At 36.2% G+C, this 14,665-nt stretch overlaps 1 protein-coding gene across 4 annotated transcripts in view; it reads right to left on the bottom strand.

Moving 5' to 3' along the window:
• LOC102686174 (astrotactin-2) overlaps positions 1 to 14,665 on the bottom strand; it is a 627,894-nt gene that overhangs the window by 475,670 nt on the left and 137,559 nt on the right. For all 4 annotated transcript variants that reach the window (XM_069183294.1, XM_015367152.2, XM_015367153.2 and 1 more), the window contains exon 3: positions 173 to 551. In XM_069183294.1, the coding sequence (XP_069039395.1) occupies positions 173 to 551 (379 nt within the window). The remainder of the gene's footprint in view (positions 1 to 172; positions 552 to 14,665) is intronic.

The following is a 14,665-nucleotide window of genomic DNA, read 5'->3' as shown; positions in this document are numbered from 1 at the left end:
AAATATGATGAACAGCAATTTTTTTAATGGGCTGCTTTCATGTTTTCACTTGTTTTTCATTACAATCTATAAGTAATGTGCTAGCACTACCCCCCCCGCCCCCGTTTTTCAGCTGTCTCAGCACAAAAATCAGAGCTTAGGACCTTTGAAGTAAATTTAAAAGTAGGCCAACCTCGTTTCTCCTGGCCGAGCTTGTCCTCCTCTCCCTTTCCCAGGCTCTCCAGAGTTCGAGTCACCTGGCTGCCAAAGTCGTCCTCTCTCTTGCAGTCAGCTGGGTGGTGCTGTTCTTCCTCGTCGCAGTCGTAGTCATCCAGGATGGGCGTCTCGCGGATGGGCATTCCGATGACAGAGTTGTGGGGCTGCAGACGGGAGTTGCGGAAGCTGTCACGGGCCTGGGGCCCCAGCAAAACCGAGGGGATGTAGTGGATCTCGTGGGTGGCCTCAGTGCTGGCGCTTTTCTGGGGGACACGCCGTCTCTTGCACCAGCGTCTCCGGGCGTAGAGAACCATGGTGAAGATGAGAATCAGGAGCAGAAGCGCTATTAGGCCTCCCTGGAGGGACAAGAGGCAAACAAGTTCTGGTTGTCAGTATGGCTACAACCCAGTCGCCCACGCAGTCGTCGTATAACTACCAATTTGTATTATATAAGGCCAATTATAGAGCTTCAGTTCAGATTTTTATACCTTTTTCAGAGCTTCAGAAGAACCCCATTATTTCTTAGATAAAGCATCTCTTTCTTCTTTGTACTCTGACTTACTCTGTGGTTTGGAAGGATATTTTTTCACACTGTCTGCTGTGATTTGAAACTCCTGAAGAAGCCCCAATTATTGATTTTTCAGGTTCAGTAGATTGATGATGGAATGATTTCAATCCACACAGACTAACCACTCTGAAGCAAGAATAAAATGTAAACAATACCCCATTTTAATTTAAAGAAATATTTTGCTCAAGTTGGATGTAAGGTTCTGGGGATTTAGACAATTTTTCAAGGATTTTGTTTATTGCGATATAATGTTTCAACAGTTATTAACCAATTTTTATACTGTGGTATATAAATGCACCGATAACAATTTTTGTTTATAATATACACTTCAATAACACCCATTTCACTGTTACCTTTATTCTATTACTTTTGTTCCTGATATTTTCTTGTCATTATGCATAATCATTTTTACAAAACGAACCAAATCTCTTGAGTATAATGTTATACTCAGAGATTATAATGTTTATCTCTGAGTTTAATTTTATACTCATTCTACTGAGTATACTGTAATGTTCTTTGCAGAATTAAGGATCAATCCTGCATATTTTTCTGGGCACATTAATTTTGGATACATAAGACTCAAGCTTTCTTCAGTGCTGCTAGGGGCTAAACCCAGTGAACTTTACCTGTTCTCCCTATGGGTTAATAAACTACAAATTACTGGTTCTGCACAGACAATCTCCCTGCATTGTCTACTAAAAAGTGTTGTTTTTTTTTAATCGCAGATATTCAGTAGGACTTCATTAATAAGTCATTAAAAATGTAGTCTTTTTGGAGCATGCTCTTGAAAACAAATTCCTAATAAATTAGAGTAACTATGAGTGTTAATTAATCAAAAGCTAGACACCAGGGACATGATAAAGATATTCAAGAAGCAAATGTTCATTACTTGTCATTATAAAATAAAGTCTTAAACACAACTGAACAGCCTACAGTAAAAGAAAAAGGTATTAGCTTCAGAGCTGGAAAAAGAAATAATCAAAACTTAAGATCTACTGTACATTTTGTTCTTGGTCTGGGGTTAGGTGCTGTATTAAATTCTCTTACAGATCTTCTTGAGTATGAATATGGAAAATGTGATCGACATGTTTTTATCATGTTACAGTATGTTTCTAATTAAAGAGCTTTTTATCAGAAAACAAAACAGCAAATTTGAGAATAAGACCCGTTCTGAATATAATTTTTCAGGTATAGAATGTACATATGTATAGAGTATATGTATATATTTTATTTGTAATATACAGCACGCTCCAGACATATTCATAAATGAAAATTTCCCATCAGAATTGACAGAACCCCATAGCATAGTGCAGAAAGCATAGTTATTGTTATCCACACTAGAGTAAGATTGACAAAATCTTACAAAATGACAACATTTGTAGACAAATATAACTTGTTTTCTAGACTATGACATATACATGTTTTTTCTCTGTGCAATGCTATTAGTATTATAGTATAGTCTAAAATTATTATATTAAACACACATTATCCACTATCCATATTACTCTTATTACACTATATAATCTGGTAGTTTTCAGATGAACATTGGGGTAATTATCTTTTAGTTTTTTTTCCATAATGTTCTTACAGTTAACTGTTCCTAAACACCACACAGCATTTCCAAATTTATTTCACCTATTGTAATTCATATACAGTGCTACTCTTTATCTGTTTTAATAACCTGGTTTTGTAATGAATGTTCTGGTATACCTGCTCTTTGGTTGCACTGAAGAATTGTAACTGTCACAACAGGTTCAAAATGTATGATACATTTCACTCAACGTGTAGTCAGTGTTGACTTGAGATTGGATGGGGAATAGCTTTTTGATTCAAGCCATGTTTGTATGATAATTTAGTGCATGAGATCTAAAATGCTGTTTGGGGTGCTTTTCTGTGGAACTATGGGCACTGCCCATTTTGTGAGCCCAGCCATCAGGACTCACCAGAAGAGGGTGCTCATATCATCCTCTGATCTCAACCGAAATGGTACAGTAAAGAGTGGGTGTACTTGTAAACTGCCTTCTTAAGAAGATAAAAACATATTTTGCCATAAAAGCAGTTCTTGATACTGCACTGTTTGTGCCTGAGGATGTCTCCAAATTTCTCACAATCCCCTCTAAAAATATAAACAATCATATTATTCTTAAAGACATTCATCAATCCCCGTACTTTATAGTCTAAATATTTGTATCGTCATAGGACACTTTCTTGCAAAGATTCTTCACAAACAATTATTCCTTAAAGTTCAGCTCTTCTGAAGCTGCTTACAGTTAATTAAGCATATTTCCTCTATGTGGATATACCGTTTTATGCTGGGTGACAGTTTTTTTTAATGGATCAATGAAACAACTTAAAATTAGTTTTAGATTGACAGTTAGTGGCATTCAAGGCAGAGCAGTGTGGCTGATTTGACAAGAGTCACAATACTTTTTCAATGGGAATTGCAGAATGATATATTGACAATGATAGGCCAAAACGAAGTTCAATTACCCATAACAAACCATTATAATTTAAGAATGACATTTCCAGACCTCTGAAACATACAGAATTAATAGCTTCCCCTAGAAAAATAAGAAGAATCATTTTAAAAATACTCTACACTACAGGGAGTAGAACGTTTCTGTCACAGATCTGTATGATACTAAAGAGGGTTTGTGTTTAGGGACATAAATCATTTGTGTTCACTTGAGGTGCCTTCACAGGCCTAGAATGTTTAGACTGTGAAATTCTTAAAGATGAAATTACAATAGTTCATCTTATTTATTCAGCAAAATCAGTCCACTTTATGAAGTAGAAATCTGAAATTAAACCAATAACCTCTCTTTGTTTCACCTGAGCTAATACAAAAGTGATCACGCTGTGTGCTCTCCTGTACTAATCATCAGACTGAAGTCACTGTCAAAGTGCTGCAATAACCAAAAACAAAAAAGAGGGAGCATCTCCAGTCAGACCCTGAACAATTTCTTAAATCTGGTGCTAAAATTTGTGTTTAGATAGTATCAGTCTTCTTAATAAATATTGTTTGTTTAATAGAATCAGTAGAAAGAAATGCTTATTTATTTTTTTTTACTCTCATTAAAAAGTTGAAAATACAACAATTAAGTTCAAAAGGCAGTTTAGAGTTCATTATATTTTAGGCTGCCAAAGGAACAAGCAGAAATTCATTCCACTGTGAAAAGAAAAAGAGAATTTATAATCTACAATCGAAACGTAACGTACAGTACTAAGCAGTCCAGAGCTTTCAAGTCCTACAGTACCTCCTTTGCTTACAGAGACCTGCCTCAATCAAGCACTCTGCCTCTTACTGCAATCATACATATTGTTTAGCACAATCTCCTTAAGTACACTATCTATTGTGCAATTCTGTACACTATTTACAATAATCAGTTCTTTGGATTAGAGTATAGTATGTCCCAGGGTCTGAATTACAGAGGAAATATAGGCACAACAACTAACCCTTTTTGCACCTGTTCAGCACTGGCAGTGCCATCTGGACACTGGCAAAGCTAGTTTTCATTGGCACCGTACTTTTGCTTAATGCTACATGATCTTAGCACACAGAATGGTTACTGCAGATTCACATTTGCACAGAATTTAACACCAACTACTATATATTGTCATGCATATGGTAACTGTCCAATGGACACAAGCTCCTGATGTGAAGATTGTGCCTGTCTAGAATGTGTGTGCTGTGAAAACTGCTGTACAGGTGCATTATGAACTGGAGTTGATGGACTTGTGTCATTGGCTGGGTAGGCCACACTCCTCTATCTGTGCCAGGACTCACCCTGTGCCCCAGCATGGCATTAAAGTGCCATGTGCTCTGGCAGCTGCTGCCCTGCTGATCAGATGGTACACAAAGCTCTAGTGTGTGCTAATATCAGTCAGGAGCTCATAGTACTCCAAATTAAGCAGCAGAGCTGTAATGGCAGTGTCAGGGTAAAACAAGAGGACATTATGAGTCTGGCTGGCTGCACACAATCACTGGCAGAAAAAAAAACTCCTAGTCAGAAGATAGGCCACCTGCTTTAACTCCACAGCAAATGACTCCTGGAAGCAGCAACAAAAGGCATGCAGATCCCCCCATGGGTCCCTATGAGTTTTGACATAAACTACTGCAACAATCTAGACTTCCACAATCCACAAACCAGAATCCCAAATTATAATTATAATGCCTAGTGGACTAGAGCAAGTAACATATTTTACTGAAACACGGTCGTGGGAACATTTGGAAGGTTCAACTGCATGGATTTGCATACATTCCTGAGGTATGAAGGTCACCATACTCAACCTTGCAGCAAAAACTGCTACTGAGTCCTGACTTTCTAGTATTTAACATTTGTTTTACTCATTTTGAAAACAAAAATCAAAATACAATTAAAGCTAACGGAAATGAGGGCTAATCTGAACACAAGAACATAATTACAAGCTAACCAATTGTTGTTCTTTAAATAAGAACAATTTCTGAAAATGCAAGTTACCAATAGAATTTAAGCGGCCTCAGCTTTTGCCTTCCTTGTATTTTTTGGTCTGTGGTTAGATCTGCAATTAAGATGAATTGTGCATGAGGGCTGGAATTTCCAGCGCCTGAGGTAATATATCAGAAAAACTCCACCTCTTACACCACAAGCCACCTGAAGCACCAATCATGAATTTCTCATTTAGAGGGAAAAAGAGCCACCATACAGTACTACTCCAGCAAAACCACTTCCAGCACTGTAGCGAGCCACCCAAGCACTCGCCAGTCCAAGCCAAACCTAACCTCAGAGGTCTGATGTGATTAAGCTTCAGTTTGGGATGCCTCCCCAGCTTTTATTAAACTTAAGGAACATACATGGCTGTGCCCGAACCGTCAACTACAATTGACTCCAGCAGATTCCACTGTTGTGACTCTGTTCTTAGTCAAAAATGAATCACTATGGTGAAAGTTTTACAAGAGAGTGAGCTTCCAGTGCCCAAACACTAAAAGGGCTCTATGAACAAAAGAAAGTGCTGTTTGTGGATGGATCAAAGTTCTTAGCAAAGAACTAACAAACCATTGCCATGCCCACCTAAATCTAAATACACTCCTAATTTCTCTTCCCCTGTATTCTTTTCATATCTGTCCATTAGCTGCACTACAGCAGCTGCTTGCCTTATTCCAGCTAGTGGAGTCTGATCACTCAGCAAAACAGGTTAAAGACAAGGCTGTATATCTGAATGCTAACACACTAAACAATTTCATACTACAAGCGTATTTTAAAACTCAAGGATCATGTGCCCATATTGTTTATGGAAGAAAATGTTAACATCTTAGTACGAATATAGAACTACAGACTTATTTAATTCTAAACTGCAATATGTAAAGTTTTGTCAAACCTTTGGAGAATGGCATGTTTCACAGGCATGTAAAATCTATTACATTCAAATGTATTCCTTTCAAAGTAGTAGCAATGGCCCGAGACCTTAGTCCCACGAATCCTGAGGACTGTAAAGTAGCAGCAGATTAAACATCTTCCTCGGTGTGCTGTGATATAGGAAAGAAGGCTGACATATGTGACTTCTCAAGTGTCATGATTGTTGGTGCATGTGGCTCTGGTTTTATCACTGAAAGCAACAGCAAACGTGGCTGATGGGCCAATTACGAAAGCCTCAAGGGTATTCAGATATGGGTTGTTAAATGAAAAAATAGGAAATGCAATGTTGGTCTCATGAAGTTACTGAAGAAGAGGACAGAGAGCAGCTTTCACATTTTGTAAGAAGACATCTCAGTGGCCCCATATTACCACAGACATTTACTGTATATACAGTACAGTTATTATCTTGCAGCTAAAATCACAACAGAAGGTGGTCTGCTCTACAGTTATCAACATTTACAGTTATCAACATGTATCCTCTGAATACATTGTACTGGAAAATGTGCCTTGAAAGAAATGGATTCATCCCTATTTGCTTCCAAGCATGCCATCAACACTGCAACAAAGAAAGCTTAGAGCTGGATAACTAAGAGTGCAGTAAAATGTATTAATTGACTCAATTAGTTCTGTAATGTGTCAAAAGCACCATGTAACTTAAGGTAAGTAACAATTTTTAGTAGAAGTGAAATATTAAAATAAACGCAATTAAAAGTTGAAAGTGAAGCAGGAGTAATTAAGAGGATCAGTTCTATAACCTGACAAAGTACTGTGCACTGTCATCTTTGCGTGTTCATAGAAGATGGCATTTTAATTAGTATATCAGCTTTCATTTATGAGTCTGAAAAAAATATTTTAGGAAATAATACAACATGTATAGAGTTGAGGATTTGATATAATAAAACTTATAAATACTGCAATAAATTATAGAGTGGGAAAAGTCAGGCCAATATTGCATTCTGATGAAAATGTACAAATTATTATTTCTTCCAAAACAGCAGAATAGTGAAATTTCAGAGATAAGATTTACAGAAATATTCTGTATGTAGAATGCAGGTGTATACAATTTTAGGGTGCTATGCAAATTGAAGGATACAATCATAGCACTGAAATTATTTAAATCTCAAATGTATTCAGTAATGAACGGAATAATGACAGAGGTTGAATTACGGAATACTGACAGAGGTTGAAATATTTTTACATTTTAACTCATTACCATTAATTAAATCCTAGTGCTTTTTTGCATTTTTGTGTGGCAGCACAGAATATATGCTACCCGAATTAATTAAGAGTTTATTAATCTCTAGATGTATTCACCAACTCTTTGAAAGGCTGCTGAATGGGTTTAAGAAAGCAGATAATGATCTGAAACCAGCCCCCATTACTGTAATACTCCTGTAGTGCTGTAAATAGACTGTGATGCTAAGGTCTACTTGCTTGCTATCTGTCTTACTGGAGAATTTAAAGAAACATTTTCCAGTATATTTAACAAATAATTATATTTTTTACAGTGGACAGATTTTTGATTTAAAAAGAAAGATGATGCTTCTTTGTGTCACTTGGTGCAAAGCTTTTTAAATTATGTGGTAAACTTTAGTAAAAGAAGAACGGGATCATTCTATATTTTATATTTCATTGCCAGCAACTACTGCTGTACGCTCTATTGTTGTGCATTTGATAAACTTTGATTTGATTTTTTTTAGAGATAGAGCATTCCTTTATTTTGCCAAGTTTGTTTTAAAAGAGTATGACAGTTCCATAACATTTAAATAACAGCATGCCCAAGTAAGGTATTCTAGCAATGTGATGGTACTGTAACTTGACTACTTAACAACCATAAATAAAAGAAAATTCAGACAGGCCCTGTAATTTGTTTTTATCATTTAGACTTAGATAAATATTTAGATAGATTAATGAAAAACTGTAACACTTAACATTTGTATTCTTATTACATACTGGGTAGAATGTTTACAGTTTAATTAATATCAGAAATAATGATTAAGAAAACGAGCAGAATAACAATTATAATAATCTTTTACTCGCCATGACCATGGAAAATAGAAACTGAATCAAATGGCAGAAAGTGCATTTCTAAAGATGTAAAATATAAATATGAAGCAACACAAAAAGAAGAAAAGGGTCACAGTATATTTTATGATGAATAATTCACGCAAGTATTTCTATGACTGTGGAAAATATTTTGTATCTTTTGAGCTGTTGATAGACATTGTACTTCCATTTTTCACTGCTCTGTCTGACTTCCATTTATTTGAAGACGGCAAAGTCCTTAAAATGTGGAGAGTCTTCCACATAAGTAACATACGGCTGCCAGCTTTGTGTTTGTCTGTTTTTCTTTTCTTTTACCCTAAAATAGCATTTTTTCTATTTTTATTACACTTACAAACTCCTTTATTCACTTCTTACTTCTATTTTTGGATATTGCCAGCTATACTGTATGACAGCACAAGAGAGATAAAGTCTTCATACAGGCATCACAATGGCAACAATGGAGCTAAATAACAGAGCCCACTGGGGCCCACTGTCAATAATTTATATATAGAATATGTTCCCAAAGCACATTCGAATAGGGACCCACTTCATCCACCACTGAAATATACCACCTACATGAAACACATGTGGCAGTCATTAAGTCACAAGCCTCACTTCACAGCAAATTGGGTAGAGTAATAACAGTCTGCTTCACCAAATGAATCAAGGTGGGAAATTTACTGTAGGTAGGCCAGAGTGGAAATACGGACACCAGAATTAACACCACAACGCTTACAAGTAATGTAATGGGGCATTTATGAAACAGGAGAAATCCCTGGCCGACTTTGAACCTAACAAACGTCAGTTGTGTTCCAAATGTGGTGTATTGTCCCTTGGAGAATTCCACTCAGCTAATGCCAGACCTGAGCCAGTGATCATGGGATTCAGCCTTCTCCCTAAATGGAGGATTTTGCTGGGAGCCACTTGGGAGCATCTGTCTGATTGCTCCTTGTGTGTTAACATAGAAAGGTGAAGAACAATTATACTGCCATAAATCTGGCGAGCAACCAAAAGGCATGATTAAAGACTTCTCTGTTTTTTTTTTCTTAATAGCTTTTCAAATGTGGTTGGTTTGTTTGTTTGTTGTTTTGTTATTTTTCAGCTGTACCAGAAGAACTCATGTTAGTCTGACAATGGGAACAAATGTTAATCTTACCCCATTAAAGTTAATTTACTTGTGATCTGCGACAGATTAAAGCCAGCAGATTATATCAGCCCTGCCTCCCAAGTGGCACAATGGAAACAGAAAACGTGCTCTTTGAAAAGTCTTTTCGTTCTCCCAATTCAATTAATTTAGATTTTTCAAGATATATACAAATGCAAAGACTGATTTACAAGATAAATTAGTACACCACATTTAAAAGGCTTTATAAAAGGTTGTTCTGCTACTGATAATGTTTGCTACCTTCTCCAGATTATACCCACAACTACAAACACATCTTTCCTCTGTTCTGCTTTCAATGTTGACCACCTTAAGTGGGTATAAATACAGGCAATTCTACACCTTGGGCATTTTGAGTCCATGTTCGTTAATATGGTCAAATTTTGTCAAAGTAGGCCAACTTTTCGGAAAAGTTGTTAACACCTGTCATTTACCTGATCTTTGGAACCTCTGGTGCAAGCTGCCCATAAATTTGATATTGTTACTTCTATGTCTGTTAACACTCAACATTACATATCCTTATTTGCTGATGGTATATTGTTATGTGCAGACTGTCTACAATTCCCTGCCTCATATGCTAAATATTTTGATGTTTTCAGTACTTTGTCAGGGTATAAGAATAATTGGTCTAAGTCAGCATTAGTGCATTACATTTTGCAATGGTGAAAAGAGGCCTACCTCAGCATATGATTTTGCCGCAGGTCAAAAATTTCAGATAGCTTGGTATTGCAATTTACTCTTCTTTATATACCATCACAATAAAGAACTCTGATAACATTTTTAACAGCTAGATGCTGACTTGAACAGATGGGCACATTTTTCCTCAGGTTTGTGTCTCCATATTAAAAATGAATGTGTTTTATTCACTCAAAATTTATTTCTATGATCCTTGTTTGCGGTCTTTAGGGAATGGGGATAGATTACATGCTGGGATAGATTTCTGACTTCACGTGGAAGAGAAGTAACCACTTTCTGCAGTCTGCAATTCTCTAATCTGCAGCATGAAAGATCTGTTGAGCCTTATTTTTACTTCTTTGCTTTTCAATAATTGTCTGCTTTATCGTGACACATTTTGACATTCACGTGAACACCAGCTTCTTCATTTGGACTTAAAGTTTATTCTAGTATTCTCCTTAGACACTGGAGACTGCATTTTGGACCCATAATTTCATCTTTACAACCATGCCTATTTTAACTTTATAAATAACTCCCCTTTGTCTAACCTATTTTGGGAAGAATAAAGGTATTTATATTCTAGCACATATTTTTACTGTAGTCCTGGAACAGCTGAAGTATGTTTTTTTTTTCTGTTAGACAGTTCATATATAGAATAGAGGAAAATAGAAAACCATTTGTTGGGAATATAGGGACAAGTTATATTTTGGAAACTGTTTTCCTCTTTTTGCCTACTGTAGTAAACAAGGATGCACTCTGTTCTCCCTTAATCCTCTTACTTGGTAAAAACATAGCTTGCTTGATGGTGGCTGGACTCACCATGGTTAAAAGGATGTTGGAAGTGGATCAGAAGCCCCTATACTCCCTCTCTCTGGAATTGTTGCATTCCAGGATTAGTCCAGCATTATGGAGCTCTCTACTAATGGGATCCATTGTGCCAGAGGGGCACAGTAGTAGAGGGATGGAGTTCCTGCTGCTTGAAATCAATAACATGTGGCTCATAAAAAAAGATGTATTAAACAAACTTTGTATTATTTAAGAAATGTCATTAAAAATAGTCAGAATTACAGCATACCCCCAGGCTTAATCATTAGTAGAGCAAGCTTGATACTCAGCATGGTTTGCTGAACTGGATATTAAAATCCTCAGTTCTTATTCTACAATGATTTTACTTTTTTTTTTAATTCAAAAACTTTTTAACACAAATGCCAATAACCAAACAGGAAGCATCAGGGACGGAAGGTATTAGGGTGACATTATTAAAGGGCTTGATACTCATTACCTTCTTGAACCCCTGGCCCCAAATGGTGCCCTAAAATTAACTCTATAAAAGTCACTTGATGGAAGGGACTGAGTGGCCAAAAGGTTGAGCCCTGCTTTGTTCTTATAAAAAGATGTCTCTTTCCAGTGAAATCCAATGGCATTGCACTTGACATAATAATAAAAATCCCTTACACTTATATAGCACTTATCTGGACACTCCACTCAAAGTGAGATTATTGCAAATAGTATATTTTTTTTATTTTAAGCACAAGTAACTATATAAAATAAGACTTAATAGCTCATATTAATAAAATGTTTACTACAGCCTGATTTGTTTCACAGCAGGGGTAGTCAGGAGCAGAAAATACTTGCAGATTTTCAGTAACAGGGAATATATTAAACTTTTTTGGTTTATTGAAAATACCATAAACATTTTGCATAGAAAAGTCTATGAAGTTGCTTAGTAAGGACACAGTTACAAATGGCACTTCTTACTTAATCCTCTCTTACATGTCAATGTCCATCCTTCCTATCCAGAACATAACAGCACATTACAACCAACTTTATAAATCTTATATACAGTAGCTGCTATTAATTACTGATCAAATGCTTACAGTATGTTGATGCTCCATGCTCAAATGGGACTTTAAAATGGAATACTGTAAGCTGTAAAAAGCAAACTGACGTTTAACACAGATGAAAGCAAACCATACACAAATTAAATGGACAGGTGTTCATAATCACAAAATACTGGCTAGTGATAATCGCAGTAACTTCATCTCTGGTAAATGCAATCAGCTACATTCAAAATGTTCATTAAAAAGCTTTTTAATAAACATATAAATTACTGACAAAAATCCATCACAATAAACCACTTTAAACACCATGATCAGGCAGTTCTTCAGTAAAGAATCAATGCCAAATGCTCTAGAGACTCAATTATGATGATAATTAAATTTGATATAGTCAAGAACTAATCAAATGTTAACTCATATTTATTGAAATATCTGCAGTTGTAGCTATCTATTTGATTGGATTTTCGTGCATCTTACTATCATCTTGAAATTACTTTTGATTAAATTAAACTAGATGGGATTTATAAATTATTTTGGGAAAAAAAAATGTTCTCATAGATCTTGAGAGAGAACCAAAATTCACTTACATTTTTGAAAAGGTAAACATGCCATGGAATTGACTTATACCAGCACACTTTTATCTTGAAGAGATCTTTGGTAAAAACAGTTGCAAATGAAATCCTTTTATATATATATACTGTGTGATTATACCTAATGTACCATTTTGCCACTTTTAAAACAATCCAAAACATAACAGATTTTCTATTAAGCAATTAAGTGTAATTTCCAATAGAATTAATATGAATAGAATCCTGAAGCACATATTCTATGTTTAGGTACCTAATCATTTTGCTTTGCAACAGCTACAGAAAGGGAAAGACATTGCATTTCTTTGCCTCCTGCTTTATAAAGAGCTATACACCTGCTTGCTCCATTCAATTATCCTAACATTATCTGCCTTTTTCTCCAAAAACAATGCATTTATTTTTGTTTAAGAAAAAAACAGTTTAGACTATTTTTGCCTTTGCAATGTGCTTGTTAGCACTATCTCGATCATAAATGCAATCATAAACTAGCACTGATATTTTTTAATAATGTCTCCGGAATACTGCCACTGCAGAGTAACCAAATATAATCACGTCAATTATGCATCACTGCACACTAATTACAATGCAATATTTGTACTGAATGTCTGAGGGTCTCCTGTATTTGCTCATTTGTAAAGAAGCTAACACCATTAAAAACTAAATAAAATCAGATCACTCCTATGACTTACTGATTTAGTCCTTGTAACATTACCTTCAGAGCTAGTATCAGATATAAGTCCTTAGTCATGCTTTTGAGAGGGAGGAAAGCACTGTGCCATTGCCTTGCAAACTTGTGCTTTACAGTAGATTGGGCTAATGAACAGGTAACAGACCGCTCTCTGAAGCACAAATGCATCTCTCTATATATATAGACGTATAAACTAGTTTTGCCAGAGAACCAAGAACATTAGTTGCCAAGATATTCAACATCAAAATGTAGGCATAAACCTTTTGGAACACAAGTACAAGGCACCTCCTCATGCCCACCACTCCCAAACATCTCCAGGCTGCAGGCAAGCCTCTGTCTCAACTGCTGGCTTTTCTTAGGACCTACTTGGATGTGCGCACTCAGGAAATGTTTAGGAATGCTAAGCTGTTGAGCAGAACACTTTTTTGGCAGACGCATCTCTTTGGCACCTGGCACCTCAAACCTCATTACAGCCCTTGTCTATCCACTGCAGCGACATGTTTACGAGATTTCTGCCAAGTGTTACATGGCAGCTAGGCAGAAAAGAGTTGTGTTTACTTTCCAGCTGCAGGGAAAATTTTGTCTTCCCAGCTCACATTGCTGCTGAAGTACTCTCATTTCCCGAATCTCCCCCAACTTACTCCAAGTTGTTATTTAATCCGTCGGCTTCTCAGTCCAGTGTATTATTGCTTTTTTTTTACTTGTGAGAGAGTGAAGGAGCAAATCCTTGTGGGTTTCGATGCAATTTTCCTCTGCAGTTGTAGAAGGTAAAAAATAACATAGTGCCTTTCTCCAAAGGAAAAAAAAAAGAAGCTAAAAAAATACAGGGACTCACCTGACTGCTAATTAGAAATCAGTGACAAAGGATCCTAGGTTTCACCTGCTCCAGCATTCTTAGCCTCCCCCTTTAATAAACTAAGAAAGGAAAATGCTTTTAAACAGCACCTGTCTCCTGATATGGGCTATGAAACAAAACAGAAATCAGAAAATAATGAACTACTTATTATGTCTGATGTATAACATGCTGGTGTATTTCTGAGCGCTGCACAATAATTATCTAATTTGTCTACAGTAATTACTGGTGTTTAATTTATTCATCTTTCTTATTTGTTCATGATTATTCAAATCCTGTTGTTCTAGAGAGTTATAGTATAGTTCTCATTCTAGCTGAGCTCAGAAGAATTCATTCTACAGTGTATGCTAGTTAGTCAGCAGGAACAAACATGCTTTACAGAAGACTTGTGTTTATTGACCATTTCAAGTCTTCTGTAAAACCTGCAGGACCAGGGTTGTAAATCCCTGTTAATCTAGCCATATTCAATGATCAAGGTTGGAGGAGCGAGGAATAAATACCACAATTAAAAAATACCAAAAATTGCAGCCTACTAGTGACTGAGACAGAGAACACATTTGTCCTGTGTTACTCACAGATCTGCGATCGTGTTTCACCACAGACTACAATAGGCAGATTTCAGTCAGTCCAAACGCAAACATGTTTAAACATGTTTCT

The sequence above is a fragment of the Lepisosteus oculatus genome, chromosome 24 (assembly GCF_040954835.1).
Source record: "Lepisosteus oculatus isolate fLepOcu1 chromosome 24, fLepOcu1.hap2, whole genome shotgun sequence".
Taxonomy (NCBI): Eukaryota; Metazoa; Chordata; class Actinopteri; order Semionotiformes; family Lepisosteidae; genus Lepisosteus; species Lepisosteus oculatus.
This window is presented reverse-complemented; position numbering and strand designations above follow the sequence as displayed.